Source organism: Piliocolobus tephrosceles, chromosome 1, assembly GCF_002776525.5.
Source record: "Piliocolobus tephrosceles isolate RC106 chromosome 1, ASM277652v3, whole genome shotgun sequence".
Taxonomy (NCBI): domain Eukaryota; kingdom Metazoa; phylum Chordata; class Mammalia; order Primates; family Cercopithecidae; genus Piliocolobus; species Piliocolobus tephrosceles.
In genome coordinates, this window is record NC_045434.1 from 27,204,145 (window position 1) to 27,227,123 (window position 22,979).

A 22,979-nucleotide genomic window follows, 5' to 3' on the forward strand; every position below is an offset into this window, starting at 1 on the left:
TTTCCGCCACCGACTCGTAGCTCCTTCCCAAATACCTTATCTCCACTCTCATCCCCATCGCCATTTCCCCCCTTAGCTCCTGAAGCGATTAACCAGCAACAGTGAGAAACAAAGAGAGAGAGAGAGAGAGCAGAGGCAAGCCTGGGGGAAACGAATGTCTGCGTGGCAAGGTTTCCTTAGGCAGTTTGTCAGGCATTGCTGAAGGCAGCCTGGAAGGAAGCCGGACCCTGAGGCCGTGGAGAGAGGGCCTTGTGTTTGGAGCCCGACGCACTGATTGGCTGCGGCCGAGGAAAAACCCGGATGCGCTGGACAGCAGTGTTGGCAGTCGCGGCTCCGAGATTTGGGCAGTTTTGGGGGTGCTGGTGGCCCGTGCCGGTGGCCCGGGCCGATGGCGCAAGGTTGGGCAGGCTTCTCTGAAGAGGAACTGAGGAGACTAAAGCAGACTAAAGGTAACAAGATGGGTTTACAGTGGTTTAATTCTTGTGTCTTAAGGGGAAGGGGCGGGGATGCAGGTTTGGCGGGGGAAGGGGGCGTGGAAGTGGCTACGTTTGTGTTAGCGGAAGGCGCAGTAAGTACGTGAACTGGTGTAAGGGGGTTTGAGAGGTGGACTTACTGGGAGTCACGACGGGAGGGGCAAGCCAGAGGACTGGGATCTTCTTTTAGGAAAGACGGTCCAGGAATCCACTGTAGGGATTTGACTCCTTTCTTGTGAAAGGAATGGGACTTGGGAGAGGAAGTGAGCCTACAGCCTGTGTGTCTTCCTTAGGGAGGATTGCTGCAGGAATCGACAGTTGGAAGGTTAGGGTTAGGGTCAGGGTAAGGGAAGGAGGAGGGGCGCACATCATATTAGAATTGTGGTGAATTTACAGAAGCAGATGACTGGAAAAAAGGAGCACAGGCGTCTGAATAAAGGCAAAATTTTGGTACTTTTCACAGTTCATCTGGAGTGTTGCTTTCACTTCTGGTTGCCAGATGATTTTTGCAGTTCTTTCCAATTTTTGAGAATCAGCAAACCAAAAGGGTCTTTGAGAGGGTAGATGTGAAGACTTTATATGTTTATATACATACAGTCTTTCTTTGGAGTAAGCTAATCTTGTTCTTCTCTCTCTGGCTTTTTTAGAGTAAGCATTGAATGGGCTTGTACTATATATACATACATATATATATTTTTTTAATGAAGGAATTAAGTTTGCTGATTGTTGGTGGAAAACTTAGTAATATTGATTGCACTGTACTTGTGGTTGAAATTTCGCAGTGATCTGTGTGGTTATCCTGGTAGTACACACAATTTCTTTAAAAAGTGTACACCACTCTTGGTACCTTAATTCAAATACTTCATTTTGGTAGAAAATGAAGTAAACCTTTTATTAGCGTTTGTGGGGAAGTTGGATGTTGCTCTGGTAGCTTGTGCGTTTTTAGCATAAATGTGAGAATAATCTAGGGCGGACAAGTGGGAAAAGAAGTAAATTAGTAAGATAGGACCAATGTAGATTATATCGATTGGGGACATTTTGACTGGTCCAGGGGACTTTAAAAACTCTATCAAAAAGGTTATGCTACGCTGTATGGTTAACAGACTCTGTGTTGCTTTATATGCTCAAATTCTTTAGCTCTGTGTTTTCAACATCCATTCACATACTCTGATGTACAGGGTACAAATGCCCTGGCCTCTGGTCTGACTCCAGTAGACTCATGAGGAGACAAATCACAAAGGTGTGTGGTAGTAGATATTGCAAAAGCTTGCTTCAGAGACAAGAGGAGCCTCACTCTGTCGGAGATTGGATGGAGCTTGGGAAAATTTCATAAAGGTTGTGTATTAGCAGAGGCGCATTTTCCAGGGTAAAGACGACTTAATCTAAAAATCAAAATTACACAATATATTATTATGTAGAAGTATATTTTGAAATGTCTTTGCAACTGGGGGTAGATAGAGGATGGTAAGGACCTGAACTTCAAGGCCCACTGTAGAGTGTGGAAACCAAATCACTAGTCCGTGACCACCTCGAGGACAGAAAATATCTTAACAGCCTTGTATACCCGTAGCTAAACACAGTCATTGGCGTATAGAACTTTCAGCTCTTCTTCTAAATCTTTTCCCCTTGGATTCCTTATTTGTAAAATTAGAGGATTTGGCCCTTTAATTTTAAAGCCATTTCTAGCTGTTCTCTATCCTTAAACATTTATTGAATAATCTAGGATGATGGAGTTGGTTGCCAGCCAAAATAAGGGCAGTAGTACTCTGGAGATCCCTGTATGTGCATTGAGGAACATGGTCAAGAACGTTGTTAATAGTCTTGTTTATAATATTAAGAAATTGGAAACAACCAAAGTATTCATTACCAAGGGAATGGGTAAATAAATTGTGGTATACTCATCTAGTGGGCTACTACTGTACAGCTGGTGGGAATATATTAGTATTAACTGTAACCACATGCATTAACATGTTTGTTAATACAGTGTATGTGATTTACACTTGGCCCTTGAACAACACAGGTTTGAACTGTGACGGTTCACTTATACACAAATGTGCATTTTAAAAATACAGTATTTGGGGGATGCGAAACCTGAGTATATGGAGGGCCAACTTTTGGTATATGTGGTTTTCACAGCGTCAAGTGTAGGACTTGAGTATGCACAGATTTTGGTATACATGGGGATCCTGGAACCAGTTATCCTCATATATCAAGGATCAGCTAGCTGTATGTATAATATATACAGTCACATACTCAATAACAGTATTTCAGTTATCAGTGGACCACATATACAGTGGTGGCCTGGTAATATTATTATAATACCCTGTTTTTACGGCACTTTTTCTGTTTTCTTCAGTATAGTGACATACTGTACAGGTTTCGAGCTTAGGAGCAAAAGGCTGTGCCATATGGCCTAAGTATATAGTAGGCTGTACCATCTAGGTTTGTGCAAATACACTCTCTGATGTTTGCACAAGGACAAAATTGCCTAACAACACATTTCTCAGAATGCAGCGCATTGTTAAGTGACATATGATTGTATATAGTGGGGAGGCATGGGAATGTGATCAGGGAGAGGGAAATTCAGAGGTATTGGTAATTTATGAAATGAGGTTAAGGCAAGTTAAGCTAAAGTAACAAATAGCCCTAATATGTCAATTGTTTAAAATAAAGATTTGGTTTTCACTCTAGTTTCATGTTTAATGTGGGTTTGGCAGGTGACTGTGTTCCACAGTCACTCCATCTTTTGGTGCTGTCTTGTAGGAGTTTACCATGGTAGGAAGAAAAGAAGATTGAAAATTAAACATTGGCAATTAAATCCTTTCACCAGTAAATGACATGTGACACTCCTACTTATATTTTATTTACCAAAAGCAAGTCATACAACTTGGGGGACAGGACATAAATTCTCTCTTACCTTCTAAAAGGAGGATTATGTCTATTGTTAAACAGTAGTTACTTCTACTGCAGTCATATTTTATTTCTTAAACATTTTTTTAATCATATAGGTTGGAAGACTGTGTATGTGTGTTTATGAGTGTAACACATGCATATATTTGATGTATGATCTATTTCATAATGAAAAATTGGAAAAAAAAACAGTACAACCACATGCTGTCAATTTTTAGTTAAATAAATTATTTATTCAGAAGAGTTATTCTTCATACTCATTCTTTGCCAGTTACATTATGAATATCTTCTCCCAGTTTTTAAGTTGTCTTTTCACTTTTATCTTTTTGCTGAACAAAATATTTTATTTTTTGAGACTGGCTCTCACTCTGTTGCCCAGGCTGGAGTGCAGTAGCGCGATCATAGCTCACTATAACCTTGAACTCCTGGGATCAAGCGATCTTCTTGCCTCAGCCTCCCAAGTAGCTGGGATTACAGCTATATGCCATCACACCACACTAGTTTTCTTTCTTTCTCTCTCTCTTTCTTTCTTTCTTTTTCTTTCTTTCTTCCTTCCTTCCTTTCTTCTTCCTTCCTTCTTCTTTTTTTTTTTGTAGTGATAGGGTCTTGCTATTTTGCCTAGGTTGGTCTCAAACTCCTGGGTTCAAGCAGTTCTCCTCCCTCAGCCTCCCAAAGTGCTGGGATTACAGGCATGAGCCACCATGCTGGGCCTTAATTTTAATATATTCAAACATGTGAACCTTTTTTTAATAGCGAACATTTCCGTGTCTTAAGAAATTGGTTTCTTACTATAATTAGTATAGTAGTTACAGGTGTGAGCCACTGCACCTGGCCACTATTCTTGACCTTCTATCTTTTCATATAAAAATTTTAATAATTTTACCAAATTTAACGGAAAACCCATTAGGAATTTTGATTGTAATTGCATTGACTCTTTAGATCAATTTCATCTTCACATTATAAACATTACCACTAACATGGTATATGTCTCCATTTATTTAGTACTTGTTTAAATTCTCAGTAAATTTTATAGTTTTCCCTATAGAGGTATTAAACATCTTTTTGTTAGATTTGTTCCTAGATAACTGATAATTTCTGTTATTGAAATATATTCTCTTTAATTGTATTTTCTAATTGTTTTCTGCTGATACGTAAAAAAGTGCAAGCCAAAAGAAAAGTCAACAAAAGTCATGAATAGATATTTCCTAGAAAAGGAAATATGAAGAGATGCTCATCACCACGAAGGAGCAGAGAATTACAAATCAAGAACACAGTGAGGTACTACTATTTTACACCCATTTGATTGACAAAAATTTAAACATCTGACAGTATTGTATATTGAAGAAAAAGTACATCCACAGGATCTTACACATTACTAGAGGGAGTACACTTTGGAAAGCATTTTCATGTTTCTTCTAAAGTTATACTTTGTGACTCAGTAGTTCTTAGATAATATCCAAAGCAAATTCTTGTACATGTAAAATAAGAGACACAGTATTGAAAATTTACAAAAGCAAAAACTTGTAACCAACCTAAATGTCTATCAGTGGAAGAAGATCAGTAGACTCTGGTTTACTCACACAATGAAATGTTATACAACAAAATTAATGACTGCGGCGACGTAGACAATATGAATGACTATTGACAGTGTGATATTAAGTAAAACAGATGTACAGCACAAAACCCTTTTTATAAAATTGGACAACTAAGTAAATACTTTTTAGAAATATTCATAGATGCAACATGTCTATTAGAGAAGGAACAGAATAATCAACATATGATTCAAATGATAGTTTTCTGGGGTTGGGGGAGCAGGGCTTAAATAAGGGATATAGAGCATATATCACAAATTGGTAGTCCATTGGCTTAATTTAACCCAAAAATGTATGCGGCTTTTCGGGTTTGCCTGCTTCCTTCCCCCTTCTTTCTTTTTTTCCTCCTTTCTTCCTGCCTGCCTTCCTTTCTTTCCCTTCTTCCCTCCCTCTTTCATTCCTTCCTTTCTTCCTTTTCTATCTCTCTCATTTATCCAATCTTTACATTTATTTTAAGTTAATAATGGTGATAATCATTGTGTTATTTGGTAAGCCAGCTATAACTGTTGCCTTTGTTTGGGGATAGGTCCATGTACTAGGTGAGCCATTGAATTGTGAGCAGAAGTGTTATATCACTGTTGGGTCAGAGCACTTAATTGCTGTAGCAAGACCTTCCTGACCTCTCTTTTCTCCCTGTGTTGTGGTGGCCAGCAACACTGAATACTGACTGTACAGTCAGCCTAGAGCCCTGAGAGACTAATCAGCAGAACCACTCTGTTAGCCTTTAGTTGGCACATGTCATTGATGAAAAATAAACCTTTGTGGTTTAAAACCACTAAGATTTGCCCCTACAGCATAATCTAGATTTTCCTGATTGAGACAGTTCCCTACATTTAAAATTCAGGATATTTTACATAAAAGTCTAAATTGTAATCATAAAAATCAAAATATCTGGCTGTGCTGACCTAAATTTTTTAATGATAGCAATTGACTAAAGGTGACTATGAATTGCCCCCTTTCCACCAGACTTGTGCTTCTCAGTTCACCAGTCTCCTTGATATTTGCAGCCCCTAATACGCATTGTGGGAAACAGTATGTTCTGTGTTTAAGTGGCCTGATTTGCTTATTGTTTATTGTTTAAAATTAGCATTTTCAGTCTTATAGGTAGGTTCTGTAAAAATGCAAAATAAAATAGAAGTGACTACCTGAATTTCAGAGGAACTATTAATAATTCAGCTAATGAGTTCAACAGGGAGGTAAGCAGGCTAAGCGACATTTTTTGATGGTATGAATAAAGATCAGAGCCAAGAATGTGTTCCTGTTGCAAGGTACAGGAGGATACTTTGTGTTTCTGGCTAAAGTAAACAATAACATTTGCTTTTGATAGTACCTCAGTCTTTTAAAAAATGTTTCCTGGACGTATCTCATTTATTCTTAGACCAACTTCATGCATTAGAGCAGGTTAATTTTCAACCAGCTTGATAGATGAGGAAACTAAGATATTGAATAAATAATTGACTTACCTGAGGTCACTGAACTGGGCAAAAGCAAAGCTGGAATTGTGACTCTAGAGCTTTTAACTATACTTTGGGAAATTTGAATAATAAGCTTGTTTTACTTCAAAAGTCAATATGCCAAATTTGAAAGTCCCATTTGAGTTGTTCGTTTACAAAAACTCATAATTTCACTTCCCAGGCATTTAAGAGAGAATACTATTTATAGATCTTATTAAATATAGTATGAATGTGAGTCAGATTCTCCAGTTGTCTGCCCTAAAATGTTTACACTGGCATGGACAGTCCAAAAAGTATAATAGAAGGATTATTATTTATAACTTTAAAGATATTTCCCCCCAGTTGTTTTATCTTCTATTTCTTTGCTCAAGCTACTATTAAAAGTAGTTTGAATGCATTGGTTAGAGCGTGACTAGGCTCTGGGGGGTACAACCTTGGATTGTTCTGTAGGATGAAAGAAAACAGTTTAAGGTTAACTAGCATTCCTAGAAATAAGAGACTTCACTCAACTACATTCCTGTTATAGCATCTGAATATGTATCACATATGTACCAAATTGCCCTAAAAGCTGTTAAAATTTAAGAGAGGGTAATCCCATTTGAAAATGCAACCACCATTTTGTTCAGGAGAGCAGACAGAACCATAAATCAAATTTAAAACCAGATAATTCAGTCATCTCCCTGATTTGGTCAAAATTAGTTGATTTCTTTTGACAATTAGGAAATCAAGTTGAAAAAGAAACCTCACTTCGTGACCTAAGGCCTAACTCACTGATGGACTTCTCTGAAGATAAATTAAGAGTTTCTGTTAAATATTAACATTATGATCTAAAAACTGTTGAAACTCTACAGGAAGATGGCTGTTTTTCCCCTAGACTTTCAAGATAGAGAATGGGGTAGGAGAACCACTAGAATTATCAAACTGTAATGTTAATTTTTTATTTTCTTAGAGGAATTATAATTATTTGCTGCTCACACAAAGGAATTTTCCTCTATTTTCTTTTACATAGATCCATTTGAACCACAGCGACGTCTCCCCGTGAAGAAAAGTCGACAACAACTTCAGCGAGAAAAAGCCCTTGTAGAGCAAAGCCAAAAACTTGGACTTCAAGATGGATCAACCTCATTACTTCCAGAGCAGCTGCTTTCAGCACCAAAACAGAGAGTTCACGTTCAAAAACCACCTTTTTCTTCCCCTACTCTTCCGAGTCATCTCCCTCTCACCTCTCCTGTTGGTGATGGACAACCACAGGACGTTGAAAGTCAGCCAAAGGAACTGGGACTTGAGAATTCCCATGATGGTCACAACAATGTTGAGATTCTACCTCCAAAGCCAGACTGCAAATTGGAGAAAAAGAAAGTGGAATTGTTAGTAAGTCTATATGAAAAGTCCATGAGACTTTTCATTTAACCCGTTTTTTCCCAGTGGGCTTTAAGGAAATGTAACTTGTTTATTTTAACATTTTCTCTCTTTTATATTCAATCCTAGAAATGTGATGTATAAACTATTGAAAAATAGCTACCACCTAAATATAAGCTGGATGCTGTTAGTCATTCTGTATGTTTTATGTTATTGAGTCTTCATAACAGCCTTAAAATGCATGTTTATTATTTAAACTTTATAGATGAGGTATCTGGGACTCAGAAAAGATGATACCTTCCTAAAGCTAATTCACTGCTAGTAAATAGTAGAGCTGAGATTTACATATAAGTCGTCTGGATCCGAAGTTTATGCCTTTTACACTCAGCAGAAGCAGTTCTTTTTTTTTTTCTTTTCTTTTTTTTTTTTTTTTTTTTTTTGAGACAGTCTCTCGCTCTATTGCCCAGGCTGGAGTGCGATGGCGCGATCTCAGCTCAGAAGCAGTTACTATATGCATAGTGCCTCTCCCCAAATTGACCCCTTTCTTCATCTTCCAGCCTGTTTCCATTGGCCCAGAAATTGGAACTTGTGGAGGGACATACAGGGATGGTCAAAGGAGAGAGTGTAGGAAATTTAGGGGACTAATGATAAAACTCAGTTCATCATTAGGTTTCTTTTTATTTATTCTTTACTGTCTTTGTATTAGAAACAACTTTCCTAATTTAGCTACACTGCTCTTGTGGAAGATGCCATTTTTTGATTTGCAAATTCTTAGAATTTTTTATTTGATAGCTTGTGTTTTAATATATCCTCTTATTTCTTTGTTTCCTGCTGATTTATCACTCACAGAGGAGAAGGAATGATTTTATCTCTGTTTTCTCTTTTCTGAGTTCTTTTCAAAGTATCTTTTTTTTTTTTTTCTAATCTCTGATATCTTTTTAATCTCTGCTGATCCAGATTCTATCCTGGGAATTTAAAATGTTTCCTGTCCACTAGGGGTTTACAACTAAGAAATCATTTTGACAAGAGTTATAAAACCACATGAATTTATGAAATCTACATTGAACAAGTGCATACATTAAAGTGTCTCTAAGTGTAGTTTACCAACAAAGGCCTGAGACAAATAGGGGGTAAGTTTACATTGAGCTGGACAATTCAGATTGGATGTCATAGGGACATACAATTTTTTTAGTATTTTTTAGGTACTTGGAAGAATTTTCATAAAAGACATGTAACCTAAACCATTCACGTAAAGGAGAAATTTTGAGGTTTTAAGGAGGAGAAAGGAAAGATGTGTCCTAGAGAATGTTTGGAGATGATACCTCATTTCTCTGGGAGAGGTGGCAAAGGATGAGCCAGAGAACAGTAGAGAATTAAATAAATTAGGAAGGAGGACAGATGCGGTGGCCCACACCTATAATTCTAGCACTTTGGGAGGCTGAGGCAGGCGCATCTTGGCCAACATGGGGAAACCCTGTCTCTACCAAAAATACAAAAAAAATTAGCTGGGCGTGGTGGTGCGTGCCTGTAGTCCCAGCTACTTGGGAGACTGAGGCACAAGAATTGCTTGAACCTTGGAGGTGGAGGTTGCAGTGAGCCGAGATCATGCCACTGCACTCCAGCCTGGGCAACAGAGCGAGACTCTGTCTCAAAAAAAAAAAAAAAAGAAAGAAAGAAAAAAGAAAACAGAAATGAGGAGGGATCAGAAGCAGAAGCAGAGGATGAATAAGTAGAGAATTAAAGAAATGAGAAAGGATCGGAGATGCCTGCCTAGCAAATTCACTAATGCAGCAAGATACCATGAAGCTCTCTGAGGGCTAAAGGCCTCAATCAAAGTAATGGTTAGAGAAATTCCAGGTGTCATTGTTATAGATCATATGGGAGAGAGTGCCGGGTGAGCTGTGGAACTAAGGTGCCTAGTGAAGAGATGCCTGCAATAGTAAAAGTGAGAAATGACCAGTCCCAACACCAAGGTGTAGGAATGGAGAGACAGGGACAATTTTGGAAGTGGTTACTAGATTTGGGAATAGATACATGTGATATAATGGCTGTAAGAAGTGACAGTAATAGGAATAAATAGTTTTGCCAGTACCTTGTTTAATTTGAGTTGGCATCAAGCTCATGACTTTATGGGAAATTTTAATATATTTATTTTAGAATTGGACAGATTGTAAGACAATACATGTTTTCAGATCTTTGAATTTTTTTCTTTAGCCCAGCATTCCAGTCTTAGCTCTTAGTGTTTTACTTCGTTTAAAAATGTCTGAGTTGGGCTGGGACAGTGGCTTACACCTGTAATCCCAGCACTTAGGGAGGCAGAGGCAGGAGGATAGCTTGAGCCTAGAGTTCGAGACCTGCCTGGGTAATACAGCAAGACCCCGTTCTCCACAAAAAGGAAAAAAAAAAAACAGACAAAAATAAAGTCTAAGAGTTGGGAAAAAGTGAACAAATTGAAAGAAAATATTAACATATGAAATAAACATTGGTTATTGTCTGAAGCATGTTAACGTGGTGGAGACTTTATAGAAAACTCTAAAAGGTATAAATAATATGACATCAGCTACAGACCAATTTTTATTAATCTCCATTCTGCATATAATACATAATTAACTTACACAAATTTCTTTGTACTCCTAAACACATGCCACAGTATTCTGGCTTCTAGTTTGTGGGTTCCTAGATTGTATACATATTACGGATTTCAGAGGTCCAATTTATGTAAGCCTCTTTACTTTAGATCGTAGTCTTTGTTCCCATTAGAACAAAATAATGAACTGCAGGTGGGTTTCTTTTAAGAGGACTTTTGAAAGAACATATACATAAATCTTCTTGATTAAATTTTATACTTAGGGGACTGAGACTGGTAAGGTGTGGGATAGGGTAGCAGTTTCTTTTTCTTTCATAAACTCATTTTTATGCTTTTTTTTGCCCCCTAGGCAAGAAAAATCTCGTTGGGAAGTCCTCCAACAAGAACAGCGGCTAATGGAAGAGAAAAATAAACGTAAAAAAGCTCTTTTGGCTAAAGCTATTGCAGAAAGGTGAGGCACCTGAACCAGGAGAGGCTGTTTGTAACCTGTAACCCGTTCTGTCATGTGTTATATTTATTTTCCCATGTCTCTTTTAATAAACTGAAATTTTTTCTTCAACCATTACTTTTAAGTAAACAAATTATGCTTTATAAGTGATACTGAAATTCCAATTATAATTTATTAAGGAGAACTTTTTAAGCATAGAGCATATTAAATTTGTAAATATAGTTGCAGTTAAAACTTAAAGACCTTCATTAGTGCTTCCAGTTTTAGCCATCTACACAATCATAAGGGAAACAGTAAATAGCTATCAGTATATGTAAATTAGCAACAAATGCAAGTTTTAATTTTTATTTGGGAGACCTTAATCATTTGGTGTGTAGAGGAATAAGGTTTTCTACGTAAGTGACATACTCCCATGAATCTTAATTGTATTTCCTGTGGGCATTTTCTTAAATAATGTGTCCCGCCTCCACAAGTAGAAGATACATGATATAGTTTAACTTTTTATTGAGGACTCAGGGTCGTTATTACGAGCACTGTGTGAGATTCAATTTTTCTTTCACCTTCCAGTGTCTATCAGCAGCCCCTTCACATTTACTGCATTGTACCAGCCCCACACAACAACATTCCCATTGGAATCATTCTTCCCATCCCCCACCACTCTTGCTGAGTTTGTAGTTTCTGTCTAATCTCCTGTGGCCTTAGGAAACTAACCTTAGTCAATAAATCAATGGTTGTGAATAGTGAAAAATAAATGCAAGGAAATATTTAGTGACATTTTCTTTTTAGACTTCCAGAAAAGTCTGTCAAACTGTTACTGCTTGAAGCTAGAGTATGTGTAGGGGCAGGAGAAGAGGGAAGAGGGTGATAGGTATAAGAGTAGTTTAGAATTTTGTCTACCAGAGGAGTGAGTGTATTTGAGAAATCATAATTTTTCTTTTTCTACTACTGGTACACCTTGATCTTTCTTGAAGCATGGGAAATATGCAACTCACTGAGTTACTATGTTTCAAGAGAAAAAACCAGCAGATAAAAGAGTAGTGCCTTCCTTTTTTTTTTTTTTTTTTTTTTGTAAGTGATTTTTTTAAAAATAATTAAAGCATTTTAGTAGTCTTCAATTTCTAAGAGATGGGAAGGCTGTTTTCTGTGGTTTTACAAAAACATGTACAGGCTCGGCAGTTCTTATAAGTGTTTTTGATTTTAGACAGAAAGCACCAGTATAAACAGAAGTGTAGGGAAATGCATCATATTTGAACTATTAATAAATGGACAATGAAGTACTTGACGTTAAGTGAACTTTTGTAGGCAGAAAGGAAGGGTAAATGCCTAAGAGTAGAAATCTAGAGAATGTGCTATGTAACATAGTGGACTTATGTGGGGATTTTTCTTCTTCATTCACAGTGTGTGTGAAAATTTGAAATGAGTGAAATCATGATTAAAGGGTTGCTTTTTTATTTGCTTGTTCCATTTCTTAAGTATATATTGTTCTTGGGAGAGGGGATTAAGAAATGATGAGGTTGAATATGCTTTTAAATAAGGAAATGAGTGTTTTGGTGTTCAACTCCATAAAGAATTTTGGGAACTAGTAGTTTTCCTAGAGAACAAGAATCAAAGCAATAAAAGTTTGAGGAAATGGGTCCCAAGAAAGTTAAAACTAAATGGATGTTCTCAGATGTATAAAGAGGTGTGGTTTAGTATAGGTATCTGTCTGTTCTTAGTGGCAGGTAAGTATCAGACAAATGAAAATGGGCTCAGGAAGAGGAAGAATTAAAGACTAGAAATTTGGAAAGCTCTGTTGAATGTTTCAATGTAAAGGGAATACAGATATATTCTTTTAGTGTTTGTTCTCTTTACAGAATGAATATCTACAAGTGAACTATTTGCTGAGTTTTTTTTAGTCTTATTTGTTACTTTGTTTATGCAATGTGCAAATATAAAATTTCAAAAACTTAAATGTTAACTAGCATTTATTTCAATTTTCCGGAGTTTTTTCTAACTTTTAAAATATAAATTATAAACATATATACAGTATCTTGGTTTTTCACTTACATTGTATATGAACACATGGTTTTAAAATGTTCTTATTTTCCCGCTCACATACCTGATTTTCTAGATCCAAAAGAACTCAGGCAGAAACCATGAAACTAAAGCGGATCCAGAAGGAGTTGCAGGCTTTAGATGACATGGTGTCAGCTGACATTGGAATTCTCAGGAACCGAATTGATCAGGCCAGCTTAGACTATTCATATGCTCGGTGAGTTGGGGAAATTGAATCTGAACAAGGAGTATGATTTAATTAATGTTTATTGCCAGCTATTCCAGGGGCTTTTATGTAATATCATAATTTAAGCCTCAAAACAGCCCCATTCAGTGCTGTATTTATTCCTCTTTTGTGCTAATTCAGGTGTCTCCTCTTCAGTGAAGTCTTCCTTAACTCTGCCCTACGAACTCTGCCCTACGAACACTGCCCTTCCTTAACTCTGCCCTACGAACACCTTGTTCGTGTGCCATTAGAGCAGTTCTTGCATTATTTATTTACATTTTAGTCTTTGCTGCTAAATCCTCAGCTATTTAATGTTTGGAAGTTTTTTATTCATCTTTTAGGATCCAGCAAAGTAAATATCTGAATGATTTGCCCAAAACTGTTATTCTAACACCATGTCTGTGTTCTTTCCATTAAAATTTTGGAAATTCTAACACCATGTCTGTGTTCTTTCCATTAAAATTTTTGATATCTGACATGGTCCTATAGGATTGAAGTCTAGTTCTCACTTTAGCTTTCATCAGAGTAAGAGGATCTAGTTTAGTTTTTAAAAGCTTAGGAATATCTTAAGCAGATCCTGTGTCTTGGAAATTTGAAATATTTTCTCTTTTTTTTCAATTATATTCTTTTGAGATGGTTTAATATATGTTTCCTTGGTTTCAACCATTGGCATTTTTTAAAAGAGGAAAAAATACCATGGAGTATTTTTAAAATGAACTAACACATGTAATGAATTACATGGACTTTACAGACAGATAAAAGGGCAAAAAATTATATCCAACTTCAGGGTTTTCAGCCCTTTCAACATTGCTTTAATCATACTGGTTTGTCTTTTTTTTTGCAAGGGAATGCTGTGTTAATGACTCCATTTTGTATCTTTCTCTGTTACACTAGAAATCAATCAAAATGCCTCATTAGGCCAGGGTAAACCACAACATCAGAATGTTTATATAACAGTTTATTAAAGCGGAAATGCTTGATTGTGGTTTTTAATTAACTGTTGAGTGTTTAAGAAAGAGACTTGTGGTTGTCCTTGTGATTCTTGTAATTGTTGTTGGACCATATGCTGTTAGACTTAAAGGGTTGTCTTTATTAATTAACTACCTAAATGAATGCCATCAGTAGCTGATAACCAGAGGTTCCAGGTTTCCATTAATAAGGTCATTAAGGGAGGTAACAGAGATTTTAGTTAAGATTAAACTAAGCCTTGATTTGTAGCATATTTTATTCTCTGTAACATAAGTTTGCCAGAGGAACATTTTTATGCCTTTGTAGCCTTTTATATGAATAATTCGTATTATAAGGTACAAGTACTAGGTACCTCAATAGAAATTTGAGGCCGGGCACGGTGGGTCACGCCTGTAATCTCAGCATTTTGGGAGGCCAAGGCAGGCGGATTACGAGGTCAGGAGATCACGACCATCCTGGCTAACACAGTGAAACCCCGTCTCTACTAAAAATACAAAAAATTAGCCGGGCGTGGTGGCGGGCGCCTGTAGTCCCAGCTACTCGGGAGGCTGAGGCAGGAGAATGGCGTGAACCTGGGAGGCGGATGTTGCAGTGAGCCAAGATTGCACCACTGCACTCCAGCCCCGGCGACAGAGCGAGACTCCGTCTCAAAAAAAAAGAAAGAAAGAAAGAAAAAGAAAAGTAATTTGATTTTGTTTTAATTCTGTTCTAGTGGAAACTGGAGAAAGATGCCTTTTCATATTCAGTATTATATAAGAAATGTCACAGTTTTAGCCTTCTAAGAACCACAAAGAAGGTGGGATTACTAAAGGAAAAAACATCCTATAGTCTCTAAGTATCCTAAATGAAGTTTTAGTAGATTTTTACGTCTTTAATAAGTTACAGATGACGGTTTCTCATGTTACTAATATTGATTTAGTTGAATGTAAGTAGATGTTGTGTGCCGCTGTTTTTATTTTTATTTGTGAGACGGAGTATCACTCTTATTGCCCAGGCTGGAGTGCAGTGGCGTGATTTCTGCTCACTGCAACCTCCGCCTCCCAGATTTCAAGCGATTCTCCTGCCTCAGTCTCCTAAGTAGCCCAACTACAGGCGCCCACCACCACACCTGGCTAACTTTTTGTATTTTTAGTAGAGATGAGGTTTCACCATGTTGGCCAGGCTGGTCTTGAATTCTTGACCTCAGGTGATCCGCCTGCCTCGGCCTCCAAAGTTCTGGGATTACAGGTGTGAGCCACCACACCTGGCCGTGTGCTGCTGTTTTCAAAAGCCGAAGCTCTTGCGTTCAGTCAAAGGGAAATACAGACAATGGTGATTAAAACCATAGTGTGTCTTGTTCATGCGTAAGATTAAGGTATCATTTTCTAAATTTGCATTTGTGGTTACTGAGAAATTACAGATTGGTAAAATAATAATATGGTCCAGATTTCGAGTGAAAGATAATCCCTAGGACAGTCAGTTTTTATGGGAGATTTCCTTGTTTTTTTTTTTTTTAATAAAAATAATAATCTTAGCTCTGTAGTATTTGGTACAATGCTATGTCCACAGAAGGTTCTTGGATAGTGAATAGGCCAGAACTTCTTTAAAATTGGCTTCTGTAGAGCAGTGTTTGGAGAGAGACCTCTGAGAAGACTGGCACTTTGAGTGAGCCAATTTAAGAGAGTTGCTGCTGCTCCTGCTGCTACTGTTACTGTTCACCACTGGGATTACAGTGTTGCCATATGCTGTGCAGACCAGCTTACAAAATCGAGAGTGGCTGCATGTAGAACATTTTTTTGAATCACTGTTGACTATCTAGGTTTCATAGACACCTTCATACACACAAACATACACCCACAGACAAATATTTTTAAATCACTTTATGAATAATTTTTAAAAGTAAGATTAAAAGGGATTGTGTAAAACAACTTTGTTTTAAGATTTTAATAAGAATATAAGCCTGGTAACCATCTTTGTATCAAGCAATGTTTGACTCACAGACATGAAAAGCTGAGAGAATATAGTTACATTACATCTTTGTAGCAACAGGGGATAGTCTAGATACTTGTAAAATATTGGGGGTAAGTTCTCCGTGCTGAAATGATTAACTCTATGATAATATCATTTTTCCTTTCTATGCTTAGAAATATATTTTTCATTCACTGATTCTCAAGTTTGAGAAAATTCACCTAGGATATGTTTTGCTGAAGATTCATCTGAGATTTCACATATGATCGATTTTTATCATCTGGGCTCTAGAATGTGTCTCTGCATTTCTATTAGTTTCCTAGGACCGCTATGACAAATAATCAACAACTGGGTGACCTAAAACAACAGAAATTCCTTCTCTTGCATTTCTGGAGGCCACATACCCAAAATCAAGGTGTCAGGTTTGTAATGTCTTCAGAGACTCTAGCTATCCATTTCTTGCCTCTTCCAGCTTCTGGTGGCTGTGGGCATCCCTTGGCTTGTGGCCACACCACTCCATTCTGTGCCTCCATAGTTATATTGCCTTTTCTTCTCTCTCAAAACTTCCTCTGCCTTTCTCTTAAAAAGATGCATGTGATTACACTTAGGGTCCAACTGTATAATCTGAAATAAACTCCTTTCAAGTCCTTTATCTTAATCACATCTTTTTCCATATAAGGTAATTTTCACTCATTTGTCATAGAAAGTAATATTCACAGGTCCCAGGAATTAGGAAGTATCTTTGGGAGGCCATTTTTTAGCCTACCACAGTATTCATCTTTTGATTTCTATAACAGTGGCAAAATGTCTTCCTCTGTCAGTTGTCTCTACTTTGCTAATACTGGATAGGCAGAAATGAAAACTAAAAACAGGTTTCAAAAATGGTGTTTTCAGTCTTCTTTTATACCTTCTGGAGGTGGCATAGTACTTTGTACAGCACAGTAAAGAAGGTCAACAATGATAACTTATTGCATCATCCTTTTAGATCATTATTTTCTTATTTTAATTTTTTATTGCAAAAGAGAATAATTGATAAGTAATGATGAAATAATTCCTAGGATGATGAAATGACAGAATGTTTCAAGATACAGGAAATATAAAAATACTGCAGTAATCCTCTATCTTAGATTTATGAAGGGGTTCATTGAACCTCTCTAGTAATTGCAAAATATAATTTATTTTATTCTGTTTTTTTAAATAAGTAAATTTTCTCATTGTTTGAAAGACTTAAGTAAAGGTAAAAATTATGAAATACTAATTTAGACAAATAGTGAGAACTGCTCAGAAAAGGAACTGAAAAACTAAAAGTGGACCCGTGGAACCCAGTGCTATACAGAGGGTTAATGGTGGAATTTTTAAACATTTCAGGGGATACCAAAACAAAGAGATACTTTCTAAAATCCTTTAAAAATAACTTTCATTAATTCATTCCATCCCCCTTTAAAATAACAAAACAATTGTATAATTACATTTCCAGTTCACTCTGTCTTACTACGTTATGTATAATGCTCTTATTATTTTGTTCCAGAATGTCATCATACACTACTTTGGTATTACCCACCTGACTGTAGGCTGGTAGTGCAGTTTGTGAAACTAATCAATATTTTAAACATTAAATCACTCTGTAGGAAAGTATATATTCGTATTTCTGACCAGAAAGACTTTGAATAAATAAACAAAATACAAAATCTTCAGTGATTTATCCAGGGTGATAGATCAGTGGAAACAAGGGACCTATTTGCAAATGTTAATTTCAATTCAGTGTTCATGAGTCCATAGTGTAAATTTCTGCTGATTGATTTTGACTGGCTAAAGGAGACCACAGACTTGCAGAGAAGGGAGGTTTGAGTCACGGTCAGGTCAGGGCATTCATACACCTATTGAGAATGTCAGAACCCCTGTCTTGTTGCAAGAATATTACATGAACAGGGTATGTTATAAAGTATGGAAATAAGGGAACTAGGTATCCAGTAGAGTTCCTTTAGAACAATTATTTTAACATAGAGGGTTATTGAAAGATAATGGGCACTCTCATTCTTACATTTACAATATTTACAGTAAAAAAAAGGAAATATGCTAAATTAACATTATGTACATGAGTTTTCAAGTATAATACCAGGTCCCTAAATTTTGTATAATCTTAATTTTAGATTCATGCTTACTAATACGTTAACAGTACTTTTTGATTCTGGTGTTCTAAAGGAGAAGTTCTGTTTCTTGAGCACCTACCATGCACGAGACTGGAAGCTTGCCCCATTTATACTGTTTAATACTCAAAACTCCTATGAGGTATTTTATCATCATTGTTTTACAGATAGACCAAGACTCAGCTTAAGTAACTGCCCAGAGTCTCTGTACTGGAATTTTCAATTATTGCATGCCTCTTACCCAACCCCTTCCAGAGGAACCTGACTGTGTTTTGGACTCAGGATGCTGACCCTGGGGCATACCTAATTAGAACAAAGATGGACTACCGACTCCAGTACATTTAATCCGTAGGCTAAGTAGTGGTTCATGGCATGGCCTGACCCTAAGAGTTCTGTTTAAACTGAGATGAGCTAGGCAAACCTAGGTTCTTCTCTGAGACTATGGAATTGGATCACTGAGAGATTGAGTGGAGTAAATTTGATACAGATTGCAGGTGTTGGCCACGCTGGGCTGTGAGTATGATAGGAGAGCTGAAATGAGAGAAAATGTGTTGCTTCTAAGCATTGAAGAGAATAGCCTTTGATTCTCATGACATGACTATGAAATTGCCTCTTGCAGCCTACAATAAAACCCAATTTTTACCTGAGCTAGTTTGACTGGATATCTGTTCTTTGCATCCACAAAAAGCCTTAACCAAAACGGGCACACATGGTAATTGTCAGGAAGGTTTTGAACCCTGAGTTGTCTAAAATGAAAGCCATTTATTATTTTCACTGTATTTTTTTCCAAGACAGAGAATCCTAAATTAGGAGATACACCTGTTTCTTTTTGCCATAACTCTTTTACTAGAAGCTATGTATTACACTAAGTTGATGTAGGCACTCATAACAGGTAAAGCAGCATGGCCTTCACAACTGCTAATGGTAATGAAATTGAAGAACTGGTTGGAAATCAACCTTTTTTCTGACAAAGAGGAAGGACCCTCTGGTTTCAAAAAGAAAAGCAACAAATTATATAGAAAAGGCAAAAGACAATAAATTAAGATACAATAACTCTTCTTTTTGTACTGACCTAATGCAGAAGAAAAAAAGTGAGATTGCACGGTGACTTCTCCAGTAGAATTGCTCTGCTTCACATATGACTTTACATAAGATTACCTATCAACAGAGTTTATACATGTGTAAATATGTAAAACTTCCTACTAAGTGTAAGTGGAGTAGTGGAGAGAGTGAGAACAACTTAACCCAAGGATTCTCAAGTGGGAGCATTTTTGTCTAATAAAGGGACATTTGGCAATGCCTGCAGACACTTTCGCTTGTTACAACTTTTGAGAATTACTGGCTACTAATGGGTAGAAGCCAGTGATGCGCTGTAGCATCCTGCAGTGTGCAGGACAGCTTATCACAACAAATAATTATATGGCCCAAATTGTCAGTAGCGCCAAGATTGAGAAATCCTGCATATAGCTCTCCTGAGGTTTTCTACTTGATGTTTATGTCTTGCTGTCACCCAGTATCATTTTGCTGGGTGTGCTCTGTCCCATTTATATTCATCTCCCAACCACTGTCTGTATCTTTCTCCATCAGAATTTTTCTCTTTTTTTTTTTAATTTATTAATCAAGAGATATGATTTTCCACTTTCTCCATCTCTTGTCTTACTTCTCATAAATTTAACCAGCCGTGTGCTAAAGCTAGCTTACCCTGGCTCATATGGATTTTGTGTATCTCTTCCCAGTTCTTCATTCAGTAATATCACCTTGGTGGCTTGCAATTGGACAGGGTGGTAGTAGTTATCCCATGGAAATGTAAACGCTACAAATCAGGGCTCCCCATCCTCCCACCCCGGGAGTAGCATACCACTGAATTAACCTTTTAGACTGCCTTCACTCAAAAACAGCTTTGGAAAGAAAACATTCATGCAGAATGATGTGTTTTATTAGGTGAATTCAAGTAAGGATATTGTGAAAGTTTCAGCAGCCATAGCCTAGTTTGTCTAACATGTAGACAAGTGTTTGTAAAGTAGTAATATCCATATCTTCATTATATATTTTTTCCCAATTTTGGAGTTTAGTTATTGTTTCTAGATCCTCTTTTGAATATCTTCTTCAATGGAAAACTGATGGACCTATCTTTATACACGTCCTTACAGGAAGCGGTTTGACAGGGCTGAAGCAGAGTATATTGCAGCAAAGCTAGATCTACAGCGCAAGACTGAGATAAAAGAGCAACTCACTGAACACCTTTGTACAATCATACAGCAAAATGAGCTCCGAAAAGCCAAGAAGTTGGAGGAGTTGATGCAACAACTAGATGTACAAGCTGATGAAGAGACTCTGGAGCTTGAGGTGGAGGTAGAGAGATTGCTACATGAACAAGAAGTAGAAGCAAGGAAACCAGTGGTTCATTTAGAGAGGCCATTGCAGCCTGCTGGGGAGAGTATGACTTTCAAATTTGCAAAAGAGAACAAAAAGTGTCAAGAGCAAGCTGTTTCCCCAAAGGAAGATGAACAGTGTGGAAATTCCAATAGCATCCCTTTTCATAGTCCAAACTGCCCAAATCAAGAAGGTAATGACGTATCAGCTGCTTTGGCCACATGAAGTTCTAGTATTCTTTTGAACTAATATGGTATTCAGTAAAGTATACTTTTTGCAGTAGATTATGCCCTCACCTCTAATAGAAACCTCTTTAAAACAATGCTGATTTTTGAATTCATGATGAGTTTTAGTAAATTAATATGTTTGGCCATTCTAAAATCCAAAATTATGATAAGTTTATTTCTATGGGTATCTTTCACCTTGATTTTGGCTCAGTTCTTTCAGTGTTCCATTACCCTTTTTACTGAATTAAAGTAAGTGACTTAAAAGGATGGAAGAAAAACCACATGGTTGGAGTGTTTTTAGACCAGATAAATATAGAAAAGTAAAATGGAAAATGATACTCAATACCTAGTTGAACTCATTTCACTTCTCCTGGGAGATGTATTAAGACTGGAAGTCCTATTTTATTTAAAATCAGTAAAAAGACAAAAATTACAGTGTGAAAAAGAGAAAGACAGGAATTGAAGAAAAAAGTTGCAGGTTGAATTATCTATCTGGATATTACTAGAGTTGTAAAACTTGGAAGTTGGAATTTATGTGAAGAACCAGACAACTGAAGCCAGCATCACTTTTGTCTTCAATTTACCTTCAAATGGTTTTAGTTTACAACCTGCGTTTTGTTATTTGACACACACACACGTATATATAAACATACATGTAATTTTACTATTATATTGTCTTTCCTTTTATCAATGAATTGATTAAATTTAGACAAAACATTTCTAAAGTGAGGCTGAAAATAATATAGAAAATCTCACTGCTACTTGTGATGATCAAAAAAGGATGTATTTTCTTTCTAAAGTTATCTATAAATATGTGTTTGATATGTTGGACATGAATTACCCTGTCATGAAGCATTTAAAAGCTGATTTTCTTGTTAGTTTGTTAATTGCCTGTTACTAGTACTTGACCAATACATTGTGCTGTATGTAAATGTGTAAATAAATATTGTAATTTTCTCCCAAAGTCTGTGAGTATCACATTAAATTATGATTCATTTATCAGAAATTCCAAAAAGTCAAAATATTACCTTTGAGGACTTAAAAAAAATAATCATCATCATCAGAGAACATAAGCACAAGTATAAGATTGTATCCATAAAAGTTTCTGAAAAACTTAGGGACATCCTGTTTTTAAATGGGTTTGTTTGAGGATATTATCTTCTGGTAATAATATAGATGAGCTTTATATTTTTATATTACGCAATTTGAGTTGAAAGTATAACATTTCATTACTGACTTCTCTAAAGCATTTCTATAGATAGTTGTGCTTTTATTTATGAATGACATACATAAAAGCCAAAAGTTTCATTGTCTAATACACTTCTTTTTCTAAGGAATAAACAAGTCTGATGTACTCACAGTGTCTTTCATTTACCTTAAAAAAATTTCTAACAGTTTAGTATGTGTTAAGCATTGTGTGACAATAATGCATCTTGGATCTCCTTGTGGTACATATAGTTATTTACTTTTGTTAAGCCTCTGTTAAGGAAAATTGATTATCAATGAGGTTTTATAATATTGGTTAAATGCAGGTATGTGCAATCTTAATTCTCAGTCTGAACACTTCAAAGATACATGAAGAAATGAGAACCATGAAAAAAAAATAAGTTAGATGAGACCTCAGAGATAATCTAATTTAATCTTGGTTTTTTTGTTTTTTGTTTATTTCTTGAGACGGACTCTCACTCTGCTGCCCAGGTTGGAGTGCAGTGGCACGATCTCAGCTCACTGCAACCTCCGCTTCCCGGGTTCAAGCAATTCTGCCTCAGCCCCCTGAGTAGCTGGGATTACAGGCGCCTGCCACCACGCCTGGCTCGTTTTTGTATTTTTAGTAGGGACGAAGCTTCACCGTGTTGGCCAGGCTGGTCTCAGACTCCTGACCTTAGGTGATCCGCCTCAGCCTCCCAAAGTGCTGGAATTACAGGCGTGAGCCCCCGCTCCCAGCCTCATTTTATTTTATAGTGAGGAATTTGAGAGCCAAAGATTTCAGTAGCAGCTTATTGGCCAGCTGGCTCATTTGAAATTTAAAGTGCTAGTAAAGTTGCTGTTCCATATTCCAGATGTGTCACTTACATATTTCAGGCTGTGAAGTTCACTGCACTGCATCCTTCCACTTGGAAATTTTGCTTTATAACCTGTTGAGGAAGAGTGTGTGTGTGTGTGTGGGTCTGTGTGTGTGTGTGAGAAAGAGAGAGAAAAGTGCTTTCAAATGTGGCTATAAAAGGTCGAGTGA

General features: G+C 36.8%; 1 protein-coding gene across 4 annotated transcripts; it reads left to right on the forward strand.

Annotated features, from left to right (window-relative positions):
- Nucleotides 1-273: 273 nt before the first annotated feature.
- GORAB (golgin, RAB6 interacting) lies at nt 274-21,710 on the forward strand. 4 transcript variants are annotated; one of them, XM_026448408.1, is made up of 6 exons: nt 316-449; nt 4,544-4,661; nt 7,439-7,800; nt 10,725-10,826; nt 12,934-13,074; nt 20,297-21,705. In XM_026448408.1, exons 4-6 carry the CDS (start codon nt 10,771-10,773, stop codon nt 20,742-20,744), a joined length of 645 nt encoding a protein of 214 aa, XP_026304193.1. In that variant the 5' UTR covers nt 316-449; nt 4,544-4,661; nt 7,439-7,800; nt 10,725-10,770; the 3' UTR covers nt 20,745-21,705. The 4 variants fall into 4 exon arrangements, with proteins under 4 accessions (XP_026304185.1, XP_023062914.2, XP_026304193.1 ...); XM_026448403.1 differs by having other exon boundaries at nt 7,439-7,796; XM_026448400.1 differs by lacking the exon at nt 4,544-4,661 and having other exon boundaries at nt 274-449.
- Nucleotides 21,711-22,979: the final 1,269 nt, after the last annotated feature.

Bases quoted from the DNA above. Each gene is read 5' to 3' on its own strand.
- GORAB (XM_023207146.3), top strand. From the start codon at position 389: ATGGCGCAAGGTTGGGCAGGCTTCTCTGAAGAGGAACTGAGGAGACTA. The intron at 10,827-12,933 runs GTGAGGCACCTG...CTGATTTTCTAG, and splicing joins GCTAAAGCTATTGCAGAAAG to ATCCAAAAGAACTCAGGCAG. The intron at 13,075-20,296 runs GTGAGTTGGGGA...ACGTCCTTACAG, and splicing joins TTAGACTATTCATATGCTCG to GAAGCGGTTTGACAGGGCTG.